We start from the raw sequence: 26,606 nt of genomic DNA, 5'->3' as shown, positions 1-26,606 counted from the left end.
AAACCAAGAGCAGGTGTCTTACACTAGGCCGGGTGCTCCTTTCTGCCCACCCCCTGGCCCACAACTGGACACCTCCAGGGCCCAGCAACGAGAGTCATCAACGTGCCTGCCCAGGTCGCACCAGTCCCTGGGCTGAGGCTCCTCATTGCCATGTTATAGATGACAGAACTCAGGGGGGCAGGCTCACAAGGCTATGTGGCAGGGGGCTGGTTATGACAGACCCCTTCGGACATGAAGGACAGGGCCCACAGCCCACTGACAGATGTGACAACTGGAACCCATGACAGCAGACCCCCAAGAGGTATGCAGAGTCCCTAAGGGAGATGCCCACACCTCAGCCACCTCCCATTACACAGACCAGCCACAGGGACACCAGTTACTGCTCCAGTCAATGAAAGGGAAACTTTATTGAGGCCCCAGGGCCATGGGGCTCAGGCAGGAGGTGACGCTTCGGGCAAAGGAGGAGCCAGAGGAGGGGCCTTATTTGACCTTCTTCTTGGGGCGCAGGTTGTTGGTGTGGCCGCACTTCTTCTTGCGGCAGTTGACAGCACGAGGGTGCAGGCGAGCATAACACCTGCACAAGGACAGGAGGGACCCGTAAGGGCAATCCCTCCCCACCAGGGCCAGCCCCCGCCCTGCCCCACCCCGCCCCTGCAGCATACTTGCGGCAAATCATCTTGTCGCAGTTGTATTTCTGGGCGAGCTGGCGGAGGGAAGGCTCAATGATGCCACCCCGCAGGCGGAGCACCAAGTGCAGGGTGGACTCTACAGGAAACAAAGGTCGGAGAGAGACAGTAACTGAGCCGGGCCCAGCACCTCGGCTCGCAGGTGCAGGGCAGGGCCCGTCACCTGAGAGCTTCTCCAGTGTGATGGAGACATGTCAGAATCCCTAGGCAGTTCATGTAATGGACACGCCAGCCCAGCCCACCATAGAGCCACTATCTTGTCATTTCCCACCAGCCTTTGGGGAGTCTGAGGCTAATATACGCCAACAGTGGCATCCATCTGGGTTTCCCGACAGGCAAGGCAATTTCTAGCAATTTCTAAGTGGTGCAAGAATGGTCTTTTATTTTGCTGGGCAAGACAGTTAAATCTTGTTGCTGCAAAAAGTGACACTGATTTCCTTTAAAGTAGTTACCACATTTTTAACAAAACACAAGTGTTAAAAAAAACAATGTGAACAAGAACATGGGAACCCACTGCCATCTGGAAGGCATCATGAGATGCTTTTCAGTGCTGAAAACAGTGTCTTATGAAGCAGAACTCCCCAGCCCCATCTGGCCCTCACCTTAAGAACCACCCCCACCCCCTGTCCTGGTACCAATGAGGCTGTCAGTGCCCCTATCCCAGCTCCTAGGCCTCATAGGGCCCTGTCCAACCACCCTACCCCTCAGATACCTTTCTGGATATTGTAGTCTGAGAGAGTGCGGCCGTCCTCCAGCTGTTTGCCGGCAAAAATCAGACGCTGCTGGTCAGGTGGGATGCCTGGGGAGAGGGCGAGCAGTTCAGTTCCTGAGGCTCTGGGCAAACACACTACTAGGCAGCTCCCCCCTCCTCCACAGGGCTGCCCCAGCATTACCCACAACCTGTCAAAAGGGCAATTGAGGTAGCAAGCACAAGTTGCCTTTCCAGGATCACAGGCAAGGCTGAGGTCTGTCCAAGCCCAATATCCATCCCACGGGACAGCAGCTGCCCTGGGCTGAGGGGCTCCCACTGGAGAGAGGATCCAGCTCCAGCCCAACTCACCCTCCTTGTCTTGGATTTTAGCTTTAACATTCTCAATGGTGTCACTGGGCTCAACCTCGAGGGTGATGGTCTTGCCCGTCAGGGTCTTCACAAAGATCTGCATGTCTGCGTCTGCTGGGTGGGTGGGGGGATGGAGATGGAGGGAGTGGTGACCCTGCAGGTCTGTGCAGCCCTGTGCACGCACTGACCCAACTGCAGGCCTGCCCCAGTGCTGGTTTTTTCCCACCCCTCCAAGCCTGCAGCTCAAACATGTCCTGTTAACCAACAACCACGCTTCCTCCACCTTATTCCTGGACCTGTGGCACCAATGTGCTTCATGGGAACAAGGACTGTGGTTAAGCTCCTTGTGCCCAGCTGAGAAGGGATTTCATCAACTTTGCAGATGGACTAAGTACATGGCCAAGGCACCATCTTGCCAGGCACATTTTCCCCTAGCGTGGTCTGGAGGTCCTGTCCTTCCTTCCCTCCCCCAGCCTCTGGCTCCATCTGCTCCACAAGCTGCCCTTCCCACAGCCTGGGTGGGAAGCCCATCTTAGCAGCCATCCCCCCAACACACGCACTTTCCTCCCTGCAGTTCCTCTCCTCTCCAACTCCAAGCTAGGACTCCCAACACTCTGGCTTCCTTCTCGGTTACGCCCGAACTCGCCAGACCACACTTCCTGCCTTTGCTACGACCCATAAATAGTATCTGCCGACCACGTGCCAGGTACTTGTTTACACATAACACTTCATTTTCCAAATAAAGAAAAACAGAGCCTAGAAGATGGGCGCTACTACCAGCCTCTCCTTACAGATGTGTTGTATGTAACAGGCAAAGACCCAGTTCCGGGTGTCAACGTTTTTGAAGGGTTATGGGCAGTGTCTAGCGTGGAGAAAAAGTTACACGCTTAACACCCCTCCCCCGCCACCTCAGATGTCCCGGGGAGAACCCATCCCCGCCCCAAGGACGCGTGGGAGAGGTCTGGGCTGCCGGGGCGGGCAGGCCCCTCTCCCCAAGGCCGGTTCGCCACCCGGAGCCCGGTCCAGGCTCGGAACCCCGGCCCCACGCGCCCTGTTCAGCCGATCTGGCCGCCCCGCGGAGCCTGGTCTGCGCGGACGGGTTCGGAGCTGGCCCTTCCGCAGCCAGGGCCCCCGCGGCTTCCCACAGCCTCCCGCCCGACCCTGGCCCGGCGCGAACCCGCAAAGCCACCGACACCGACCCGCTCGGCCGCCTCGTTGAAGAGAAAGAGGGCGGCGGAACCGGAAACCGTCGATTCGCCGCCGAGAGCGCCTGCGCACCGCGCACGCTGCGCGCCTGCGTCACAATCCGCGCCGCTCTCGTGGCCCCGCCCCTGTCCCCGCCCCTGTCCCCGCCCCTCTGCCATGTTGGGTGCTGGCGAACGAAGCCCCCGCGCCTGTGGGCGGTCATCGCTCACCTGCTTCCGGGGTGAGCCCCGCCCTCCGGGTCACGTGAGAAGAGTACCGCACCTTTCCTGGTGTTGCCCGTCAGGCTGAAGTCCGCTGGCGCGTCACGGGCGCTCTGGGAATCCTTGCCGAGTAGAGGAGACTGTTTTGTGCTAAAGCAGAGGCACTAAGCGGAGGGTCTGCGGGTCCGGGACGCAGGGGTCGGGACAGGGAAGGTAGGAGGGGCGCAGGGGCCGGACGTGCGAGACCCCTTGGGCGCCACCCGAGGCACCTAACGCCCCGAGGTGGTTATTAGAAAGCTCTCTGACCGCTGTGCAGATGGATTTCACGGCGGAGGGTACGGGAACAGAGACAGCACTTGGGGCTGGTGCAGTCACCCAGGAAAATGGGGCTGGGACTCAGGCTCTGTTAGGCTGTAGGACCGAGAAGACTCGCGGATGGCTAGAAGGTGCCGCGCGCCGCAAAGAGGTGAGGACTGAGAAGGTAGCTGTGGGTTTGGCAGCGTCTCTCTTTATTTCCTTAAACACTTCCCTGCGCCCCCTATGGACCAGGCAAAAGTAGACACTTTCGGGTGTGGACAGATGCCTTTAATAACAATTTCTAAGTGCTTCAAAGGTGAGGGGACTCTGTGGATGGGACCAGTGTAGCTCCGTGAGGAGCCTACCCTGGGACTGAGACCTGGAGAAAGAGTTATTCAAGGAGGTCAGGGAATAGTGTTGGGAGGAGTGGGAACAGCACGTGCGAGGGTCTAGGTGGTGACAGGAACTAGGGTTATTATGGCTGCCACCACCAGAGACTCCCACCAAGAGCAGCCACATCTCTCCCTAGTCTAGTTGTGCCTGGCTGGCTGCACCCCATCCTGTCCCACATACAGTATTTGTCCCCCTTCTGGGCTGCTAGGCCCAAGAATGGAAGAAATATACTGCTAGGTGCATCTTTCCCTTTTTAGTAATGGAGTCTTTTTATTGATAACTTCCCAACAGCATCTGTAAACATCGGGTACAAAAATATTCCGTTTAAATTCTGTTTTCCAAGGTGGCTTGGCTTGCTCCACAGAGACCCTGGGAGAGGCCTGCTGGGCCCTCAGCGTGCACACCTCTGGTCAGAGAAACACAGGCCTTATCAGGCTGGCTGGGGGCTGAGTAGGCGGCCAGCCTCTGTCTTGAGCCTTCCACAGCTGTCTCAGAATCCGCCTTGAGATGCTTTCATCAATACTTTGATTGGACAGAGGGGCAGGGAGACCAGAATTAGTGGGTGTGGGGTGGGCTGAGGCGAACTCAGACATGACAGTGCTTGTCTGCCTTGAGGAGGCCCTGCCCAGGGTGCTGGGGCAGGGGCCATCTGGCTCTGGCCTCTGGGAACCTTGAGTTTTGGTCAGAGCAGACCTCAGGCCTGGCTCTGGAAAAGCCCCCTTGCGCCCAGCCCAATGACTTCAGCTGGGCTCACTGCCCCCTGGCCCGGCAGAGGGGTCTGCAGAGATGTTCTCAGTGAGGGACAAGTGAGAATCATAGACTTCGAGGACTTGCACACCCCCGGGAGGGAGCCTGTCCCCCGGAGCCCTGGATAATGGACAGCGCGGCAAAGCTGTCAATCTTGAGGCAGGGTGTGCGCTGCCGCCTCAGACACCTTGGGAGCGCTGGGGAGCAGGGTTACTCGCCCAGCATCTCCTCGTCGTCCGTCTGGCTGCGGCCATTGATGGCAGGGGAGCCGGGCCGGACGTGGGACAGGTCCTCGAAGCCGGGGCTGAGGGAGGGCGAGACGGTGTCAGGGCTAGTGTCACACGAGCCCGTGCTCTGTTCCGAGGTGGCAATGGTGGTTGTGGTGCTGGGCGGGATGTGGTCCTCATCCTCGTCCTCCAGGAGGGAGGCCTCCGGGATGTCTAGGGGAAGGAGGCCCAGGAGTTGGCGTCATCATCGTGTCGGGCACCGTGACGAGGGATTAACTGGGCCAGTGACCCCTGACAGCTCCCCCCACCCCACGGAGCATGACTTGGGCCATTTTACAGAGGAGGAAACTGAGGCTTAGGCAGGTGAGAGGCCTCCCTTCAAGGTGAGGTGAGGTAAGGACTCAGGTTCTCTGGGGTCAGGCTGGGAGGCCTGGGGGCAAGCTGAGCCTGGCTCTGCCCTCTTGACTCCGTCCCCTGGGCCAGGCCCCTCACCTGCCCTTGCCTCAGGTCCCCGCTCTATAAAGTGGGACTGACGACAGCATCACCTTTGTGCCTGTGGTTGTCAGCAGCCCTGGGGTGGGGAGCTGTTGGTCCATTCAGCAGATGGGGTCAACCAAGGCTCAGCATGGGGGGACGCTGAGCTTCCTCTGATGAGTCGCTGCCCCCCTGGGCCTCAGTTTCCCCCTGTGTAAAATGGGGACACTCACAGCCCTACCTCACAGGTGAGTGGTTGCGGGTAAGAGCCTGGCTTGTAGGGGTATATTGTGCTCACTAAAGCAAGGATTGTCACTATTTTTGTCCACATTCCCTGGTGCAACCTCGCCCCAGGGAGGGGACCCTAGTCCCAGCACCTGCTACACAGGTTGCTAAGATGACCAAGCCAGCACTCCCGCCTCTGCCCCCTGTGTCAGGTCTCTCTGGACCCATTGTCTACTGGGGCCTGGGCTGGCATCTGAGGGCACAGAGGCCAGATGTGGGGTGCAGGGTGACACTTACGGCTGAAGGCTTCTGGGTGCTGCCTGGCCAGCTTCCCTTTCAGTGTCCTGCAGGGGAAGGGAAGGCACACAGAGCTGAACATGGCTGGTAGACAAGCTGGGCCTGTGCCGGCCGAGAACCCTTGCCGTCAGCTCTGGGCCCGGGGGCGGCGGGAACTTCCCTGTCACTGCTGTCGCACCCTGCTCGGGGCTGGAGGGAGGCCCAGGCGCTCAGCCCTGTGGACGGACCTCCCACTCCCGGGGGTGGGCACCAGCCACCCAGCTGTCACCCAGCTCCCGCCCATCCTGGGTGCTTGGTCTTCGCTCTGGCTGGGCCTTCCACTGGCAGCACTCCCCTTCCGTCTAACTCCCCCCTGCCAGGACGGCCTTCCAGCAAGCTGCCCCCAGCAGCTGCTCCTCTGGGCGACAGGTCTCGGCCTGTCTCTCCATCCGTGGGGGGAGGGGTCTGTGTGGGGGCCAGGAGTACCAACTCATGCAAACCCCAACACCGCACACTGGCTCCCATGAAACTGAAGTTCACAGAGCTGCATCGCTTCCCTTTCTTTAACGAGGCGTTTTTCCTCAAAGGCTGCAGCACTGTTTACAGAGAATTCCAAAGGGGTCTGCGGAGCGCAGGCTCTCATCCTTGCCTGTGACCGGCCAGCCCCTCCCTGCCGGGTGCCGCCTGGGTGATAGAGAGACACACAGAAGGTGTCGCCCCTTGGGGTTCCTGTCTACCCCCACCCCCGACCCCCGCCACACCATACCTGGACAGCCAGCCGGCTGAGACGCCCTAGAAAAGGGGTGCTTTTATAAAGGATCCAACCAGCCTGTCTTGTGATTTCTGCACAGAACTTGCTCAAAGAGACACGTTCCCCTCAATCTTTGGCCACTGCCCCCAAGCCAGAGGAAGAGGCACCAGCTTGTCCCGGGCCAGGCGCGCTGGCCGCGGTTGTTCATGGTGGCCGGGATGACGCGCGCTCCAGGCGCTGCATCTGGCGTTCTCTGTGTCCCGGGACTTGGACGTCATCTTCCCTGTCCTCAGGACCTGGCTCGGGAAGGACCCACACAACCCGGCAAGCTCACTTGCTCCTTGCGAGAAGACCTGGGGGGGCAAGGGGCCTGGAACTGGCCTTTCCCTGTCTGTCCTTGCCTGCCTTTTGTCTTATGCATCTGGTGCTGTGTTGCATTGTTTGAAAAGAAATAAAATTTAAATTCAGAAACATTAAGATTTTTATCCCAAAATTCAGATCTTCCTGGATGCTAAGTGCGCGATGAAGCCTCATAAAATAAACAAGCTGCAGCTCCCCGTTGCCCTCACTGAAGATAGGAGGAACTCAATGGAGGCTCGGGTCAGGAGGGAGGGCCTGAGCACCCACCTGATCCTGCGGAAGATGCTGTCCAGGTCCCGCTTCATCTCCACCAGCGTCCTCGTGTGGTGCAGGAAGCGCTCAGTCATCTGCTGCAGGCGGGCGCTTGACAGGTTGTTGAAGTTCAGCAGCATCTCGTTGGTCTTCTCAAAGCGGTCCAGCCTGGTGGCAGAGAGAGGGCACCAACTCCTCTGCACCATCTCCAGGGCCCTGCTAATGACGGGGCCCTGCCAAATGATCATGCTAAGTCCTTTCCTGCACCATGACCTTTGTATGTGCCATTCCCTTGTCCTACAGAGCTCTACCTGCTGTTTGAGCCACCTAGCAAACTCCTCTTCAACCTTCAAAACCCTACTCAAGTGTGCCCTCCTCATGTAGCCTTCACCTTCTCCCCCAAGCAGGCTGTTTGATTCCCCTGACTCCCCTAGTTCCAGGTTGTTCCTCTGGAACAGCCCTGATACCATGAAGCCACAAAGGTCTGTGTCTGGTTTTGTGCCCCCTCAGTCTGGGAGTTCCCTAGGCCAGGTCTGAATCAGACCTAAAGAACTAAGAGAGATGGGCACTGCTGAGACTCAGACATACCTAGCACTCATCACAGAGCGAGGGAGATGTAAGGGTATCAGGTCTGTGCTGTCCCGTAAATAGAAGGAAGAGTCTTACAGCTTAGAATAAAGACACGAAAATAAAGCCCCAGGAGGCTGCGCTTCCACCCCAAGGCCGTGTCAGCTGCGCTCCCTCACAGGGCCAGCTGGAATTAGGGTGAGGCTGTAAAGGCCACAGGGCCAGGCCCCATGGAGGACAAAGGGCACTCACAGCCCCTCCAAGAGACCCAGGCCCTCTGCAGAAACAGCCTGGACAGCGAGAGACCAGGCTCCCAACAGGAAGTCAGCACACTGGCTCCCTCACATCCCCCAGCAGCCTCTCCTATGCCCCCAATTCTCCCCTCCCCAGGCCTTGGGACAGGAGTTGCTGCGGCCCCCGCCAAACCGTCTGCAGCTGCAAACCCGTCTGAAAGCCCTGCTTCCTGTGCCAAGGCCTTGCCTCCAGGCCAGGAAAAGACTTATTTTGGAGCCAGTCGCAGATTTGCTAATTTCCTTCATTTTAGCACCAGTGTGGGCCTAAGGTAGGGCCGGGCAGGGCAAGAACACTGGCCAACAAATGGATTCCTTCCCTTCCCATGCCGGGGACCCACGGCCCTTGCCCACCACTCACATGTTCTTCTGGGCCAGGATGATGGCATTGACGTCGTCCGCATTCACCATGCTCAGGATGCGGCTGCAGAAGACCCTCGAGGCCGAGTCCGGGGGGTCCATCTCTTCCTCCTCCTCCGCTGCCTGAAACAGGCAAGAAGTCTTCAGTCTGCACCAGTCACCACGGGGGGTGGGACAGAGAGGAGGCGCCGGCAACCACAAAGGCTGCCTGAACATGAGTGGGTCGTGCCACCCGAGCCTCAGCTTTGTCACCTGGGAATTCGGGGGTGTTCTGAGAACTACAGGAGACCATGTTTGTAACATGAGAATCCCATCAGCTTCCCACCTCCGTGTGCCCAAGGTCAGGGGCAACTTCGGCCTGCACAGATCTGCCAGCCTCCTCCCACATCCCCACCCTTGGCCCACTCCCACCACAAGGCCTTTGCACCAGCCGTCCCATCAAATCACCACCACCTCCAATGTCTTCTCTCCCAAGAGGTCTTCGCTGACTCCCCCGACTCTGGCCACTCTTATTGCTCCACCTTGTTCTAACTGCTTCACTGGCGTGTCTTTTCCTGAAATTATCTCGGTCGTCAGCTGATCTGTTTGCCTGTCATCCCCACAGCAGTCAGCTCCCAGAGAGCAGAGGCTTGTCTCTCTCGCTCGCTGCTCTGCTCCAGAATGCAGCCCAGAACCCGGCTCATAGCAAGGGATCTCCAGAACTTAGTTTGGCGGAGGCCAACACAACCTTTCAAACTCAGCCCTGCCGCTAGACTTGTACTAGCACATTAAAGCCAACAGTTTCACGCACTCGCAGCCAGGCTGTGGGCCCAGCAACCCAGACGGCTCTGCTGTTCCCAGCTCCCCTGGCAGGCAGATGACCATGCCAGGGCAGGAGGGGCCACAGCTTCAGCACTGACCCTCCTGAGGTGCAGGGGCAGGGGGGAGGGTCAGGAAAAACCCAGAATTCTGACATAGCTTGATTCTGGGGTCCACACATTTAATGGCTGACAGAAAGACCTGCTTGTGATTGGTTAAAATTTACACACAGGATCAGGAGGGTCTTTCAGAGCTCACTTGATCTACTATATGCTAAACAAGGCACTAACATCACACACTGGGAACTGTTATCATCCTTATTTATACCTGAGAAAACTGAGGCTCGGGCTGAGGAACTAGGTCACGAACACACGGCCAGGGAACCTGAGTCACAACTCACATGCCCACGCTCTGCAGGGTCCACAAAGGTGTGAATCCGACCAGGTGTTCAGTAGCCACCCAGGAGGAGACAGCTGCTGCTTACAGCAGCTGATTCCTGCCAGACTTGATTTTTTCCAGGGAAAAAATGGAAATACAGGGTTTTTTTTCTCTGTGAAATCGCCTCATTTACAAATGTCAGCAACTAATACTTTTTTTCCCCCAAACACCACGGGGCCGAGTATCTATTTGAGCCCTGAATCTAGCTAGCAGTTTGTAGCCTCTACATGCCTTCTGGAAATAAGCTGCCACCCCTGGTGAAATTCTCCCCACCCAATAATCACCATGTTTATTGAGCTCCCACTGTGTGCCAGGTCCGGACACCCAGACACTCCACATTTCCAAAGAAGCGTGATCATGTATGAAGAGGACACTTGCACTCAAAGGGCAGAGTCATGTGGCGGGAAGTCCACAGCCAGAGCCTGGCAGGCACAGGATTTGGACCTACAGGAAACCATTCTGCTTCAAAGGAGGGCTCTTTCCTGTCTCTGGCTCCCAGATCTGAGGGCTGAGGGATTCGAGGCACACTCCTCCCCACCCCAGCTGTCTCTCTCAGGAAGCCTTCCCTGACTAACAGCTAGTCCGGCCCACAGACAGGGCAGAAATGCCCAGCAAGAGCTCTGGTTCCTGCTCCAAATATATTCATGGGGGAAACACACAGAGAGGGAGGCTGTGTGACCTTGGGAGAGTCACCTCACCTCTTTAAGTCAGTTTTCTCATCCAGAAAATGAGAATAACAAAGAATCAGCATCTCGCAGTGCTATCTGTGGGGAATGAAACCAACAGTGATAAGGCGCTGGGCTCGGATCAGACTGTTTCTTCAAAGGGAGTGTAAAGAAATGCCAGGGCGCGACCCGGGAATCAGCATTTTAACGAGGGCTTGCCGGTGCTTCCAAGAACATGCGCGAACACGTGTATAGCACTTCATTTAATCCCCAACTATCCCTATGAGGCAGACAACTATCGTCTCCGAGGGCAACTAAGGTTCACAGAGGTGGGCTCAGTTACCCAAGGTCACACGGCGACGCAGAGAGGCGCCGCGATTCCACCCAAGTCATTTAACAGAATTTAGTTTGGCGGTCCACACTCAGCAAAACTCGAGTGGGGAAGGGCTTGCATATCCCCTCACGCCCCGCCCCTGCAAAGCGGGGAAACTGAGGCCCAAGCAGGGCAACGCCCAGTTCCGGGTGACACAGCACGGCCTAAACACAGGCGGCCCCAACTCCCGCGCCCCGGATCCGGATCCAGACCGCGGCGCCGCCAACGCGTCCACTGAGCAGACGGGGAAACTGAGGCCTGTGCGCAGGAGAGGTGCCTAGACGTGGCCAGCGGCGCGCCCCACCCCGCGACAGCCCGGGGCCGCGCCCGACCCTGCCCGGCTCCCCAGCGGCCCCGGCGGCCCCAGCCCCACCCAGAACTCGGCCCCGGCGTCGGTGGCAGCGGCACCTGCACATCTGGCGGCCTTGCTCGCGCTTCCGGGATGGCGCCCGCGCCGCCGCGACGTCACCACGCACCATACGTGCGAGCGCGGGTGGCGGCGACGTGCCCGGGGCGGACTTGCGTGCGCGGGGACGCGGCAGGAAGGGGTGAGGCTTAACGCCGCTCCTGTTCGCGTGTCGTCACAACGCATAGCCAGTCAAGGAGTCCTTCTCGCGCCTGCGTAGTTCCCAAAGCCCGAATTCCAAGGCAGCCCGGAAGTGGGTAGAGGAGGCTGCAACACGTCCCTTTTAGTAGGTAGTTAAACTGACAGCCGACGGCGGCAGGCACCCCCCGCCCCGAGGTCAAATAGTGCTCGAGTGGTCTGCGGGGGGCCCGGATCCAGGTGTCCTGCTTTACAGGCTGGGAATCAGACTCAGTCGGGCTCAAAAATCCACGCTCCCCTTTTGGTCACCTTTTTCTAGTCCAGGATCCCACATTGCATCTAGTCACGTCTCCCTTAGTCTCTTCCACTCTGTGACAGTTCTTCAGTCTTTCCTAATTTTTCATGACCTTAATACTTTTGAAGTGTACTGGTTTTGTAGAATACCCATCTCTATGGGTTTATCCAGTGTTTCTTCATGCTTAGACCGAAGTTGAGCAGTTTGGGCCGGAATCCCACAGAAGTGATGTTGTGTCCTCAATGCATCATATCAAGAGGCAGGGGTGTTGGTGTGTCTTATTATTGGTGGTGTTGACTTTGATTACGTGCTTAAGGCAGTGTCTGCCAGTTTCTCAACTGTCACTGTTTCCCCCTTTACAATTAATATGTATCTTACCGGGAGATATTTAAAAGACCATATAGATACCCTAGTTTTTTGTTGTTTTTTTAAACATACTTTTCACCCACTGGTTTTAGCATCCATCTATGGCTCTTGCTAGCGGCTGTGATTACTATGGTGTTTGCATAATGGTGATTTTATTAATTTAATTATTAATTGGAATTCTGTAAACAAGAGCTGTCTATTCTCCAATTATGGATTTATTCGAGTATTTATATCACTATGAACTCATGAATATTTATTTTACTCTGCGGATTATAGTTAATTTCTTTCTTTCATTTTTTTTAAAGATTTTATTTTTTCCGTTTTCTCCCCAAAGCCACCCAGTACATAGTTGTATTAATTTCTATATTATTTATCTTGCTGCCCCTTTAAGTTAGCTCATATATCCTTATTTTATTATTTATTTATTTATTTATTTATTTATTGTTAATTTTTTTTGAGGATGATTAGCCCTGGCTAACACCTGCTGCCAACCCTCCTCTTTTTGCTGAGGAAGACTGGCCCTGAGCTAACATCCATGCCCATCTGCCTCCACTTTATATGTGGGACGCCTACTGCACCATTGTGTGCCAAGCAGTGCCATGTCGGCACCCCGGATCTGAACTGGCGAACCCTGGGCCAACGAAGCAGAATGTGCGAACTTAACTGCTGCGCCACCAGGCCGGCCCCACCTATGTCGTTTTAATATGTCTCCACCTTTCTCTGAGCACTTCTTTACTTTTGGCACCACAAGACGTTCCATACTTGCTTTGGAATCCCTGGAGTCAGCCATTTCTCCAAAGAGCCTGGTTCCTTTTCTTGGAGAATAGGATTTAGAAACCAAGATCTGGGGGCTGGCCCTGTGGCTGAGGGGTTGAGTTCGTGTGCTCCACTTTGACGGCCCAGGGTTTTGCCAGTTGGGATCCTGGGCACAGACATGGCACTGCTTGTCAGGCCATGCTGAGGCAGTGTCCCACATAGCACAACCAGAGGCTCTCACAACTAGAATATACAACTATGTAGTGGGGGGCTTTGGGAAGAAGAAGAAAAAAAAAAGCCAAGATCTGGGTGCTGGGTGTGTTCACTGCCACTGGGCTGTCACTGCTCAGAGACCCTCTCAGCAGTCAGAGTTAGGAAATATATGTATGCCTACTAACCCACAAATACGCAAATTTATATTTACTTCTATGTCTGTCCCCTTTTATATATACCGAAAACCATGAGTTCATACTAACATGAGGATGCGTATTTTTTAAAATCTTTTTTTTTTTTTTGAGGAAGATTAGCCCTGAGCTAACTGCTGCCAATCCTCCTCTTTTCGCTGAGGAAGACTGGCCCTGAGCTAACATCCATGACTATCTTCCTCTACTTTATATGTGGGACCGCCTACCACAGCATGGCTTTTGCCAAGCAGTGCCATGTCCTCACCTGGGATCTGAACTGGTCAACCCCGGGCTGCTGAGAAGTGGAATGTGCGAACTTAACTGCTGCACCACCGGGCCGGCCCCCAGGATTTTTATATATTTAGTTCAACAAACAGTTTTGAAAATTATTCAGTGGGCCAGCCCCGTGGCATAGGGGTTAAGTTCCTCGTGCTCTGCTTTGACAGCCTGGGTTTGCTTCCCAGACATGGACCTATGCCACTTTTTGGTGGCCGTGCTGTGGCAGTGACCCATGTACAAAACAGAGGAAGATTGGCACAGATGTTAGCTCAGGGTGACTCTTCCTCAGGAAAAAAAAAAATTATTCAATTAACCCTGTAGCCACCCTTTCTAGGCATGGCCCATATTCTGGGGCTCCAGAGAATACTCAGTTCACACCCACCCCTGGAGGATGAAGGGAGGCATAGTCTGACGCAGACACTCCCAGCCCTGAGGGAAACAGTGCTGGGCTAGATGGAAGAGACACTCAAGACTGGAGGAACCTGAAGAGTGGGGTATGAGGACTCATTTTGGGGTTAAGGAATCAAGTACATCTGGTTGGGGTTTTGGGGTAGGATTAGGAGTTTTCTAGGTGCTGACAATGATTCAGGGCTAAGGGAATCGCAGGAGCAAAGGCAGGATGGTGGGAAAACACATAGCATGGAGTTGGTCCTTGTAAAAATTGTGGAGCTCAGTGAGCCATGCAGCAGCCAGGGCCGAGAGAGGAGCCGGGGCAGAGGCTGCTGGGAGAACGGAACTACAGCTTTGTCTGCCGGCTGCAGCAGAAGACATCCAGGCTGGAGAAATCGAGTTTGTTAATGAGTCCCTTGGGCTCTGTTGGAAGCCAGGAAACATTTACAAGGGTCCTGGAAGGGGTGGGGGTTGCACATCAGGCCAAAAGGGACTTGGCTGGCCTCAAATGTTTTGTGCACAGTGGAGTGGAGACAAGAAAATATTTCCCTCCTTTGTGTGTCAAAGGGAGGGGGTTGGAAGTGATGGGAATGCTCAGCTGGGTCAGTGATGGGGACGTTGGTCTGGGAGAGGCCTAAACCTGGGCACCTTTCTCGAAGCCTTTCTTTTCAGTTTTTTGCCACTTTTTTCAGTTTTATTTCCTGCATAACAATCCTAAGCTGATACTTATCTGCATCATTGTGCAATATCCAGCTCCATGGCTGGAAGAGAAGCTCAATGATGGAAGTGACCTGGCCCATATTGTCCTTCATCGCTGTGGCCTTGAACAAGGTAATTGCCTGCTCTGTGCCTCAGTCTCCCCATCTGTAAAATGAGGCTAATCTTACCAAAACACATGTACCCAATCCTAAAGAAGGCAGGAAAGCGGAGAGAAAAAGAGCATGGAGCAGGTGGGATGGAGAGAAAACACAGGAGAAGGCAGACTTAAGTCCAAATAGGTCCATAATTACATTAAATGTAAATAGACCAAATGCACTAATTAAAGACAAAGATGGGCGGACTAGACCAAAAAGCAAAACCCAATTCTATGTTGCTTACAAGAGACACACGTACAACATGAGGGTACAGAAAGGAGGAAGGTAAAGAGTGGAGTGTTTAAAGGAAAAGGATGCAGCATTTAAAACAGGAACATTGGCGCAGTGGTTAAGTTCGCATGTTCCGCGTCAGCAGCCTGGCGTTCGCTGGTTCGGATCCCGGGTGCGGACATGGCACTGCTCGGCAAGCCATGCTGTGGCAGGCGTCCCACGTATAAAGTAGACAAAGATGGGCACAGATGTTAGCTCAGGGCCAGTCTTCCCCAGCAAAAAGAGGAGGATTGGCAGATGTTAGCTCAGGGCTAGTCTTCCTCCCCCCCAAAAAAAATAAAATAAAACAGGAACCAAAGGAGAACAGGAGTATGACCTTAACATCAGACAAAGTCCACGCTAAGGCAGGAAGCATGGAGATAAAGAGGGGCATGTCATAGCAATAAAAAGTTCAGTTCACCTGGAAGATATGACAATTGCCACTCTGTATGCAGCCAATGACATGGTTTCCAAATATCAGAGTATTTTCTCCTAAGACTGATGGGAGGATTAAATACATGTAAAGTGTTTCCCTACACCTGTGATAACTGCGCGCCAGCCATGATTATTATTGTTATGATTGTTGGTGTTATTATTTTCTATTTGTTTATTGTAGTTGTTTATGTATTAGTATGGTGGTTGTCAAGTTCACTACAGTTCCTCCAACCCCTGTAACAGAAGTGGGACTGCATGGGCAAGTGACTCCACCACGCAGGTAAAATACTGAGGTTCGGGGGTGGCCAGGGACTAGTCCAAGGCCCTCAGGACGAGGATTGGCCCAGGGCTTATTTGATATTCCTTCCTGGGCAATTTCTCACCTCTCTCCGCTGCCCTACCATCTCTTCTGCCTGGCCAGTCTGCCTGCCTTCCTTCCACAGTGATTTCCCCATATCCCCCACCCGGCTTTGTGTCAGGCACTGTGTAGGCCTCAGGGCTAAAACAATGAGAAACAACAGAGCATTCCCAGGTGCTGGGTCTTCCAGTCTAGTGGGGGAGGCAGAGGTAAGTCAAATGATGGCACAGAATACAAGTCAGTCAGTTATGAAATAGAGGTTCATTGTGCCAAGAGGGCAGCCAATCAGGGCAGCTGGTCTTGCCTTGGGGAGGTCAGGGAGTGCTTCCTGTAGGAGGTGACCTTGGAGCTCCAATCTGACAAATTATTTACCTCCAAAAGCCAGTTACCTCCTCCACTGTTATCTACCTCCTAAAGCCACGTCCCACTCATTCATTCATTCGATTATTCATTCATTTATTAAACTCCCATAGGTGCTAGGCATTATTCAAGGAGGCGGTGGGGACAAAACAGGCAAAATTCTTTCCACAGTGGAGCAGAATGGGGGTGACTGGGGGAAGCAAAAGAATGAACAAGATCATTCTGAAAGGGGGTAACTGCTTGGAAAGAAAGAAAATAGAGCGAGCGAGGACTGAGTGCCCCCCTGCTTTCAAAACAAGATCGAGAAAAACCCGTTTAATCGATGCCATCACCTTCTCCGGGGTGGGTACCCTGTCACCCTCCAGCAGAGGGTGCGGGCAGGAGGAACTCAGCTCTTATTAAGCTCCTCCTGTATGCACCAGACAACCTTCCAGGGATTAGACAAACTGCGCAGGGGGCAGGGGTTCTGTGTGCCCTTGGGCACGTTACTCTCCTTCGGGCCCCTCGGGTCCACAGCGGTAACTGGGCTTTCACGGTGGGTTATCCAGCACCTCACTGTCAAGCCTGAGCGCCTCAAGAAAATACCATCTAGTGCTGTCCTCCCAACAGCCCCGGTGTGAGAGTGCGTGGATACCAGTCTTTATCCCCAGTTCACAGAAGAGCAGGAGTAAGCTCACGCTGGAGCGGTGAGTCGCGCAAGTTGGCAAATGGACTTGGGTCTGGAGCCCTACCATTGCCCCCGCCCCCTCTCCGGGTGGCCCGGCGGCCTCTGCCCCTTTAAGAACGCCCCGCGAATCCAAGCAGGAAGGGGGCGGTGCCAGCACCCGAAACGGATGTGCGTGCGGGCCAGTGGGTACTGCCGTCGCGGCGGCAGCGACCAATGGGCACGGTGGGGGCGGGGCCAGGCGCCCGAGCCTGGTTCCCGAGGCGCGGCGGCCGCGGCTGGGGGCGGGGAGGGGGGCGCAGGACCCCAGGCGGGGGTCCCGGAGCCGGAGGCACGTGTCCTGGGGCGCCGGCGGGGCTGCGCCGGCCGGGGGCACTGCCAGGGCCTGGCTCGGTCCTGGGGCCGGCGCGGCGGGGGCTATGGCCGATGGGCGGGGCGAAGGGCCGCGGGGGAGGCGAACCGGGGGGCGCGGCTGGGCTGGGGCCGTGGGGGGTGGGGGCCACAGGGGGCGAGGGGAGCCCGTGGGCCGCTTCGGGCAGAGACGTGGAGGGCCGGGGTCAACCGAGGGGTGCGGGGGGATCGGGGGCCCCACGCTGGTGGCGTCGAACCGGCGTGGGGCGTTGGGGGCCTGGGTGGGAGGTTGACGGAGGGCCAGGCCCGGGCGGGGGGCGTCTGGAGGGCATGGGGTGTTATGGGATTGGGAGGCGGGCGTCTGGGGACATTGGAGTGTTTACAGGGCAACGGAGCGGCTCTTGGGGGTTGCTGGCCCGGGCTGGGGGCGGTGGTTGGGGGAGGGGGGAGGGCGATTTATGCGGGCGCAGGGGATTGTGGGGGTGGGGGCTGGGAGGGTCGCAGAAGATGGGGCCCGAGTCCGGAAGGAGCAGGCAGGTGAGGGTTAGGGAGGGGATGCTGTGGGTTAGAATGACGGCTCTACCACCTCTGAGCTTGGGGCCTGGGGGAGGGAGGCAGTTCCTGATGGCCCAAAGAGGAGGCTGTAGAATGCGGTGGGGGTCTCCACCACTCTTGTAGAGAAGGTTACTTTGAGAGGGTGCCCTGGAGGCCTGAGGAGAGGAGAAAGGGCTCCCAGGGAAGGGTTTGGGCCAGGGTCCCTGGTGTTGGGGGGTGGTATTAGGTTCGGGGTATGGAAGGAAAAGGCTTGGGGTTTCTGGGTGCCTCCCCTTAGGAGAAAGGGCAGCTGGAGGTGGGGAGCTCTGGTAAAGATTCGGTTTCCTTTCCCTTGGGCTCTAAGAATAGCCTGCTCAAGACCTCAGGGGCTAGCTTCCTGGAACAATCTTAGCAGCCCCTGTGGGCATATCATCAGATACAGCCTCAGGTTCAAATCCTGCGCCTGCCGTTGGCTTGCTCTGTGACCTTGGGCAAAGCCACTCTGGGCCTCAGTTTCCTTTTGTGCAAAATATGGGGGGATATTCTTTGTTTTCTGGGGTGTTTACAAAGATTAAGTAATAATTAGTTCCAGTAGTAGCTAACACTATTTGAACCTGATGTTCAAGGTTTGATGCTCGGTCGTTAAATCCTTTGGACAAGCCAGGGTTGTTGCTCTACCCACTGTGTAGATGAGGAGACTGAGGCCTGCCGACCCTGAGTCACACGAGAAGTGATCCGCAGTGTGGGGAATGGATGCAGAGAAGAATTTGAGGGGCTGGGTGGGATTCTCACCCCCATCCATTCCCCTCGCTAGGGCCAATTCCCGTCCCCCAGCAGCATGGCATCCTGTGCTGAACCCTCTGCCGTGGGCCCTGAGCCCACCGCACCGCCGCCTGCTGGGGTGCCGCCGCTTGAGGACTTCGAAGTGCTGGATGGGGTGGAAGACGCAGAGGGCGAGGAGGAGGAGGAGGAGGAGGACCTGAGTGAGCTGCCGCCACTTGAGGACGTGGGGCAGCCCCCACTGGAGGAGGCCGAGCAGCCTGGGGCCTTGGCCCGAGAGTTCCTGGCAGCCATGGAGCCCGAGCCTGAGCCCGCCCCAGCCCCGGAAGAGTGGCTGGACATCCTGGGTAAGGAGCAGGGGTGGCTCGGGTGACCCACAGGGCCCAGAAGCTCCAGTTCAGGAGTGACCTTGGCCCAGGCCTTCTCCTCCCCTGAGCCTTGTTTCCCCATCTCTGCTGTGAAGTAGGCTGGAAGTAAAAGGTGGTGACCACAGTGATCGCCAGCCACAGGCAACTGCTTGAGGCACTTCATGATTATGAACCCCTTTCATTGTCTCAAACACACACACTTGCATGGACGATGTGCTATGTCTTTGTTTCCCTGGGCTGCTGACAACGGCTCAGAGAGGCTGAGTCAACTGCCCGGGACCACACAGCCAGCACACTAGGTGCTAGCAGCTCCCAACCCCCACTGCCTCTTTTCTTGGCGTTTGGCAAGTGCCTGTCCCTTGAAAAATGTTTCTTAGGCTCAAATAGATCTGGGGAACATCCTCTTTTGTTCATCCCTGTGTCTGGTTCACAGCATCCATTGCTCAGAGAAGTCCTGCAAGAAAGAAACTAGGGGAGCCCACACATCTGCCCCCCACGTACGCCATCACAGCAACTCTAGAAGCTGGAGAAGCATATTGCTGCTAGGACTGATATCTGACGCACTAAATAACGCGGGTGTCCACACAAGTGGGAGTAAAACGTCATTGCTACTACCAGTAACAGTAACGATACTAAAGCCACAGTATCAGATAATACTGATACTGATAAAACAGGGTCGTTACTAACACCATCTCCACTACTTCTGATGAAAAGTATTACTGCTGCTAAACAACACCACCAGGTAGTAGTTACTGAGCACTGGTTCTGTGCCGGGTCTGTGCATTATCTTATTTTATTCTCACGACAACCCTGTGATATAATTCCTGTCATATAATTCCTGTCATATCCCTGTTTTGCAGATGGGGAAACCAAGGCTCAGAGAGCTGAAGGCACTTGCCCCAGGTCACACAGCCTCTTTGGCTACATTAGTTTGGGAGGTTTTTCTCTACTGATAGGAGCTGCCTGCTCCGTTTCTGAGCACAAGGCTGGCTCTATCCATTTATATTTGAGCCACCCACTTTCTGAGGTCAGAATTCGGGCTTCAAGACAAGGAAAACAGGCCTTGAGAGAGGATGTGACTCCAGAGTCCATCCTAATGAGAGGCAGTACCTTGTTGTGACCCTACCATTAGTGCCTGGAAACCTCAGGACACGGGTCCCTCAGGATCCACTAGTTCAGTGGTTCTCAGACTGGATGCAGGGGCACGTACAAGTTGAGAAACAGCATGAAAACTTGGAACATTCTAGAATATTCCAGAATATGAATAGATATCCTCCCTGTCCCTAACATTCAGACTAAGGTCCACTTGGATTTGTGGTATATTCCAGACCAGTGGAATATTATGGGACACAGGTAAATTTCAGGACATAGGTGACCGCAGATGCCGTTGGTCTGATGCGCCCCACACATTTAAGCGCTCTACCACCCAGCAGTTGTCACGGGATGGCAGTGATTGTCATCGTTGTGGGGGCTCTGTGAGTGGATTCGCGGGGGCACGGGGCTTTGTGCCTGGCTCCCAGTAGGTGTTAGCTGTGGCCATTGGGCCATTCCTCCGACTGTGGGAATGGAGGGGTATGGAGGGAGGTGGTCTCCTCAGGCTGTGGGGGCATCCAGCTGCTTTTGCTTATGGGTCCTTTGGCTCTGTTTAACTTTTAAATTTGGTGACGTGATGCTTTAGTAGAGATGCGCTCCCCATGTCACAGGCATTGTGCTAAACAAGTAGACTGCTCACCAGGGTGTCACAGGAGACCCCCTGACCACCCTCGTTTCATGGCTAGGTAAATCAAGGCCCAGATGTCACAGGGCTGGGATTGGAACCAGGGGCGGGAGATAGGTGGCTCCAGAGTCCCTTCTCTGGGCGTCCCTGCCACCCTGCCTGCATTGGGCAAGGCGGCTTGTCGCACCTCTTTGCCCTTGCTGAGCCCGATTCTCTTCAGATAATGATCAGACTAGCTAGTCTTCACTGAACCTGTCCTCAGGGCCAACATCACTCCCCGAATCCATCCCTTCATGCTCGATGTACAACCAGGGGGACAGGCCCAGAGGCATGGGGTCATCTGCCCCGTAAGTGGCAGAATGACCGTTTGAAGCTCAGCTTGTTCCCTGGTGCTGGGCCACCCCTGGGATGGGCGGAACTGTGGGTGCCCTCAGGGAGCAGGTGCCTTGTGAGCCACCGGGTGACAGGCTGCCTGTCCCTGGTCCCTGGCAGGGAATGGGCTGTTGAGGAAGAAGACGCTGGTCCCTGGCCCACCTGGCTCAAGCCGCCCTACTAAGGGACAGGTGGTCACCGTGCAGCTGCAGACGTCACTGGAGAACGGCACGCGGGTGCAGGAGGAGCCGGAGCTGGTGTTCACCCTGGGCGACTGCGATGTCATCCAGGTGCGGTTGGGTGAGATGGAGGCAGGGTGGGGGAGGTGGTGGCTGGTGGGCCAGGAGGTAGGCCAAGGCTGTGCTGCACCTGGACCCACCTGACACTCAGGCCCCACACACCCAGGCCCTGGATCTCAGCGTCCCGCTCATGGACGTCGGGGAGACGGCCATGGTCACTGCTGACTCCAAGTACTGCTATGGCCCCCAGGGCAGGTGAGAACCTGCTGCCAGGGGGGGTCTCCTTGGGGTTGGGGAGGTGGGTGGGGCGGATGCCCCCCTCATCTCGGCCCATCTGCCTGCGCAGTTTGTAGAAAAGGAAACTGAGGCTTAGGGAGGGCAGCTCACTCACCAAGACATGTAGCTTGAGGGTGGCAGGAGTTATCTCCCTTATATTTTGCTGAGGCGGGGATGACAGTGGGGCCAGCTCTGGCACTTGAGCCCTTTCCCACCTGCTCCTGAGCCAACCCAGCATGTCTGGGGTTCCGTCATGGTGGCTGCCAGGTCTGAGTGATCCCCTCACCCCACCCCCCAGCAGGAGCCCCTACATCCCCCCGCACGCGGCCCTGTGCCTGGAGGTAACCCTGAAGATGGCCGTGGACGGGCCTGACCTGGAGATGCTCACCGGGCAGGAGCGCGTGGCCCTGGCCAATCGGAAAAGGGAGTGTGGCAATGCCCACTACCAGCGGGCCGACTTCGTGCTAGCTGCCAACTCCTATGACCTCGCCATCAAGGCCATTACCTCCAGCGCCAAAGGTGATTGACAGGTCAAATCCCTCTACCTTCCCTGCAAAGGCATCCACTAATGCCAGAAGCCTCAAGCTACAGAGAGCCTTAGACTCAGAATGTTCTAGAATATTCCAGATTGTGGATAAATGGTCAACTGTCCTTAACCTCTAGGCTAGAGTCCACTCCAGACTTGTGTTATATCCCAGACCCTTGGAATGTTAGAGGACACAGGTAGATGTCAGAACGTGGGTGACTGCGATGGTGTCAATCTGTGTGCCCATGGTTCAGCACTCACTTCTCTTAGGCTCCATTTGTAGACTCCTTGGGAGCACCCTGAGGACAGTGCTGTTAGAGCTGAGTAAGCTGAGGCCAGAGAGGCCTGAGGTTCCCTGAGGAACAGACTGGAGAGGTCCCAGCACTGGGAGCTTAGAGCCCCCTCTCCTCCCGTGACTGGACACACAATTAGAAACCCGCCCCCGAGTATTCTCCGCCACCAGGTTCAGAGAGGGTGAGCCTTGGCCTGGGTCCCACTGCACGCGGGGTGCCTTTGCCCAAAGTAGAAGGCAGCCAACCCCTCTGCAGACGGGCAGCTGTGGGGCTGGCAGCGTGGTGATGGCTGCTGCGGTTGGGCGCCATCCCCATACAGTGGACATGACATTCGAGGAGGAGGAGCAGCTCCTGCAGCTGAAGGTGAAGTGTCTGAACAACCTGGCGGCCTCGCAGCTGAAGCTGGACCACTACCGCGCAGCGCTGCGCTCCTGCAGCCTCGTGCTTGAGCACCAGCCGGACAACATCAAGGCGCTCTTCCGCAAGGGCAAGGTGGGCCTCGAGCCGCAGGTGGACAGACCACAGGCCACGGGCAGGTGGGCACAGGGCAGCAGCAGGCAGGCTCCCCCAGCCCAGAGCACTGGGAGTGGTCCTGAACCCAGGATTTGACAAGGACATGAGTGTCAGCCACCTGAGTTTTGTGGGGTACAGGTTGGGAAACTGAGGCCCAGACAAGTGCAGAGGCCTGATTTGAGTCACAGCAGTTCATTGACTGAGGCCAGACTCAAACCTCAAGCTGTAGATTCCTTCCACTCCTCCACACTGCTCTCTGGCCCAGTGGTGATTGCTCCTCACAGGTACCCTCTACAGCTTCCATCTTTCTCCGAGTGAAAACCAAATCCTCATTGCAGCCATTGGGGCTCTGGGCCATCTGATCTTCCTTTTCCTGGTATCACCTTCCACTTCACCTCTTGCTTCTCTCCATCCTTCTCAGCCTTCTCACTATTTACTGCCCAGGTCAGGTCTGCTCTCACCCCCGTGCCTTTGCACAGGCTGTGCCCTCTGCCAGAGACATTCACACCCTAGATATCCCCGTGAGTTTCTCCCTCGCCTCTTTCAGGTTTTTGCTCTGATGTCTCTTCCTCAGGAAGCCCTCCCTGCCACTCCCAGTCTGACCCCCTTCCCTGCCTTCATGTTTCCCATCACTTGTCAGCACAGGCCAGTGTCATGCATCTTATTTCTCTCTTCCACTCAAAGGGGAAGGTTTTGTCTTTCTCACTCACTGCTAAATATCTAGCCTTGCAAATGATTTAGGACTTGTCAGGGTGGCCAGGAGCCTGGCAGACCCAGGTTTCTTGAAAGTATGACCAGAGTGGGTCCAGAGGGATCCTGCCTACTTCTTCCCGCAGGTGCTGGCCCAGCAAGGCGAGTACAGCGAGGCCATCCCCATCCTGAGGGCGGCCCTGAAGCTGGAACCTTCCAACAAGGTGAGTAGAATGCAGTGATCTGGGCACTTGCCTTGCTGGCCTGTCTAGGAAGTCTGGCCTGTGGTCTGCCCCTTGTTCTTGCTGTGGCTCTCCATGTCGTGTTCCTACCTGGGCAGTGGCAGGAGCTGGGTGGCTGAAGGGCCCCAGGCAGCTTGCTGAGACCCTCATGACCCCGCAGAGGTGATCTGGGCTCCCTTCCACCCCCAGGGGTCTCACAGGCTGAGGCTGTTGCCAACCTGGCCAGTGCCGACATCCTCAGCTTTCCTCCCAGAACCTTCCTCTCTCCTGGCCGCTTTGTGCTCCCCCCTCTGTCCCAGGGCCCCAGAAAGGCAGAGCACCAGCAATGATGGTCGTTAGGTTGGCTGCTGCTGCCTCATGCTCTTACCCCAACTAACACCTGCCTCTCACAGACGATCCACGCGGAGCTCTCCAAGCTGGTGAAGAAGCATGCAGCCCAGCGGAGCACGGAGACCGCCCTGTACCGGAAAATGCTAGGCAACCCCAGCCGGCTGCCTGCCAAGTGTCCTGGCAAGGGTGCCTGGGTGAGCTGGGGCCGGCAGGCACAGGAGGCTGCCAGAGGAGGGGCAGGGGCTGTGGGCAGGGCATGCTACGCAGAGGGAGTTTCTTCATTTTGCAAACACTGATGTCCTCATCGTCTGGGTTATGCTAGACCATGCTTGGGACACAGGTCCCAACTCTGTGTGACCAGGGCCAGAGCAGAAGATAGAACACAATCTAGAGGACTCAAGGTGGTTCTTCTAGAGGGGATGGGGAGGTGACTCAGAGGAGGGGACATTTGGCTTGAGTTTTAATGCATGAGTAGGAGTTTGCCAGGAGATAGGAAAGGCATTGTCGGGCAGTGTTTTGCTTGGAGGCCTGTTTGGGCTGTGTTGGTAGCTGAGGCCCCAGACATTAGTCTTGACCGCCCTCCAGCCTCTTCTTCCCTCCGCTTTATCCACAGTCCATCCCATGGAAGTGGCTGTTTGGGGCGACAGCTGTCGCCCTGGGGGGTGTGGCTCTCTCTGTGGTCATCGCTGCCAGGAACTGACTGCCCAAGTGGCCGCCACCTCCTCTGCACACCGTGGACCCCACCCCATGCTCCCTAACTCCCCCAGGCTCCTTGTCTACTGCCCTATGTAGCCTAGCCCGCTCCTCTGGGGTGGGGGCAGCGGGGATTGGGGGTTGCGTGGCGCAGCGAGCAGGAGGGACTGAGGCCCTATAGAAGGAAAGTGAGGCAGGGCCTGGACCCCGCGTCCAGCCCAGAGGGAGGGGCCCTCATTCCTCCAGACCCAATTCCCACCCCCACTCCCACCCCCCTGGGTTAGGTCTCGACACGGGCCGGCCTCAGTTTCTCCTTCCCAACAGGCCCAGGGGCAGCCCTTCCCCGACCCAAACCCTGTTCAAGTGCCGTCCCCTCCTGCCTCGCCTGCTGCCCTCTGTCCAGGCTCCCCCCGCAGTGAAATAAAGCCTCCCACCCCGCACTCTGCTGGCTCCGGAGCCTTCTTCCACCGTCGCCTGGGGCTGGGCCAGAGACAGCCTGTGCCACATGCAGGGTCACGCAGCACCCTGGGTGTGGCTGAGCCAGGACTGGAGCAGGGGTGTCTCCTCTTAGGCCACAGCAGACCAGCTTTATGCAGGGGGAAACTGAGGCCTGGAAAAGTAGGGCAGCCTGCTTAGGGTGCCCAGCCAGAGTCTGCTGGAATTCACACCCAGCTATGCTCATGACCCCACCTCTCGACCTTGTCGCCTCACCTGAAATGGGGACCCCAATGGGGCTGCACTGTGACCTGAGCAGCCCCGGGGGTCTGGCTCTGCAGCTGGCTGCCAGCCCCATGTCTAGGGAGCCCCTGAGCCAGCGCAGGGGCCCTGGAGAGGCATCGAGCCTGCTGTGTTCAAGGTGGGTAAGGGTGGGTGGTCAGCAGAGCTGGACCCTACAGGGCCTCCCTGGTGACAGGCGGGGTTGGGGTTGATTCCAGGAGCTCCCCTATCTCATTTGGTTCTCCCCACAGCCTGGGGCCCTAGGAGCCTCTCTCCTCAATGCTGTTCACCATCATAGGCAGGAGCCAGTGTTCAGGCCTCCATCAGCCCAGCACCCTAGGCTCTGCTGGCTGTTCTGTCCTGCCTCCAGGGAGGGGGATCTGCAAAAATAGAGCGCCACAGCTCTCTTGCCTGCACCCTCCTTTTAGAACCCAGGCCGGGGAAGCCATTGGCCACAGCTGCCCAGCTGGAGGTGGTGCTCTGGCCTTGACCCTAGATCTTTGCCCTGATTGCTCCAGGTCCCTACTCTTTGGGCCACCTGGATGACTCAGGGCACAAATGTGGGGGTGGCTTGAATCTGCTCCTCATCACCACCAGCCAGTCTCTTTAGGTTTCTGCCTTGTTGTGAGACAGGAGGTGGCTCTGTGGGAGGCGCTAGGGCGGGGGCTGTAGGTTTGCCAGGCTCGGGAAGCCTGCATCCCGGACAGGACATGCCCTCTTTCCTCAGTCTCACCGACCTCAGGCTGCGAAGCTGGCCCAAGTGGTGGCCAGCTGGACCATAGGCCGACTGGGTGACTTGCGGGCCTGGGTGTGAGAGTCTCTGCTGCTGTCATTCCCCACTGCCAGTTGCGTGCTGGTGTGGTGGTGGTCCACTGGGTACCCACAGTGGCCTCGTTCTATGCCCAAGCTTCATACGTTATGGGGACAAGTTTTTTGTCAGGTATACTGTGAACATTTTTCCCACTCTGTGGCTTGCTTTTAGTTTTCTTACTGATGTCTTTCAAAGAGCAGATGTTTTAAATTTTGATGAAGTCCAGTTTATCAATTTTTTTCTTTCATTCCATGTACTTTTGTCGATAGTTGCTGAGCTCATTGTGTAGAGATTGTCTAGATTTTCTTTTAATGTTTTATACCATTCACTTTTATATTGACATCTGAGAACCACTTTGAGTTAATGTGTGGTATGAGGTTGGGGTTGAGGTTCGCTTTTTTTCATATAGCCATCGAGTTGTTCCAGAAACATCTATGGTGAAGACTTTCTTTTCCCTAGTGAGTTACTGTGGTAGCTTTGTCAAAAGTCACCTGGCCAAGGGGCTGGCCCGGTGGCATAGTGGTTAAGTTTGCA

At 56.2% G+C, this 26,606-nt stretch overlaps 3 protein-coding genes and 1 long non-coding RNA gene across 15 annotated transcripts; 2 read left to right on the top strand and 2 right to left on the bottom strand.

Moving 5' to 3' along the window:
• Positions 1-376: 376 nt before the first annotated feature.
• UBA52 (ubiquitin A-52 residue ribosomal protein fusion product 1) lies at positions 377-3,144 on the bottom strand. Of its 5 annotated transcripts, none has more exons than XM_005604084.4 (5): positions 2,946-3,144; positions 1,747-1,860; positions 1,399-1,485; positions 663-765; positions 377-574 (listed from the first exon to the last, which is right to left on the bottom strand). In XM_005604084.4, the coding sequence occupies exons 2-5, from the start codon at positions 1,847-1,849 to the stop codon at positions 481-483; spliced, it is 387 nt and encodes a 128-aa protein (XP_005604141.1). In that variant the 5' UTR covers positions 1,850-1,860; positions 2,946-3,144; the 3' UTR covers positions 377-480. The 5 variants fall into 5 exon arrangements, with proteins under 5 accessions (XP_005604141.1, XP_014590226.1, XP_005604142.1 ...); XM_014734740.3 differs by having other exon boundaries at positions 1,747-1,857; positions 2,924-3,036; XM_005604085.4 differs by having other exon boundaries at positions 2,924-3,019.
• On the top strand, positions 3,092-7,019 carry LOC138919917 (uncharacterized). The gene is made up of 2 exons (XR_011430484.1): positions 3,092-3,618; positions 6,643-7,019. It is a non-coding gene; the product is annotated as an uncharacterized lncRNA (long non-coding RNA).
• KXD1 (KxDL motif containing 1) lies at positions 4,093-11,222 on the bottom strand. 5 transcript variants are annotated; one of them, XM_070246682.1, is made up of 7 exons: positions 11,054-11,114; positions 10,306-10,371; positions 9,892-10,051; positions 8,373-8,494; positions 7,170-7,322; positions 5,813-5,859; positions 4,093-5,029 (listed from the first exon to the last, which is right to left on the bottom strand). In XM_070246682.1, the coding sequence occupies exons 3-7, from the start codon at positions 9,964-9,966 to the stop codon at positions 4,800-4,802; spliced, it is 627 nt and encodes a 208-aa protein (XP_070102783.1). In that variant the 5' UTR covers positions 9,967-10,051; positions 10,306-10,371; positions 11,054-11,114; the 3' UTR covers positions 4,093-4,799. The 5 variants fall into 5 exon arrangements, with proteins under 5 accessions (XP_070102783.1, XP_070102784.1, XP_070102785.1 ...); XM_070246683.1 differs by having other exon boundaries at positions 11,019-11,089; XM_070246684.1 differs by lacking the exon at positions 9,892-10,051 and having other exon boundaries at positions 11,054-11,155.
• A 5,574-nt stretch (positions 11,223-16,796) lies between these two features.
• FKBP8 (FKBP prolyl isomerase 8) lies at positions 16,797-24,984 on the top strand. Of its 4 annotated transcripts, none has more exons than XM_070246675.1 (9): positions 16,797-16,951; positions 18,320-18,632; positions 20,863-21,032; positions 21,148-21,236; positions 21,559-21,776; positions 22,396-22,568; positions 23,426-23,503; positions 23,914-24,045; positions 24,465-24,984. In XM_070246675.1, the coding sequence occupies exons 2-9, from the start codon at positions 18,344-18,346 to the stop codon at positions 24,549-24,551; spliced, it is 1,236 nt and encodes a 411-aa protein (XP_070102776.1). In that variant the 5' UTR covers positions 16,797-16,951; positions 18,320-18,343; the 3' UTR covers positions 24,552-24,984. The 4 variants fall into 4 exon arrangements, with proteins under 4 accessions (XP_070102776.1, XP_023481272.1, XP_001503379.2 ...); XM_023625504.2 differs by having other exon boundaries at positions 21,556-21,776; XM_001503329.5 differs by lacking the exon at positions 16,797-16,951 and adding an exon at positions 17,349-17,508 and having other exon boundaries at positions 21,556-21,776.
• Positions 24,985-26,606: the final 1,622 nt, after the last annotated feature.

Source organism: Equus caballus, chromosome 21 (assembly GCF_041296265.1).
Source record: "Equus caballus isolate H_3958 breed thoroughbred chromosome 21, TB-T2T, whole genome shotgun sequence".
NCBI lineage: Eukaryota > Metazoa > Chordata > Mammalia > Perissodactyla > Equidae > Equus > Equus caballus.
This window is presented reverse-complemented; position numbering and strand designations above follow the sequence as displayed.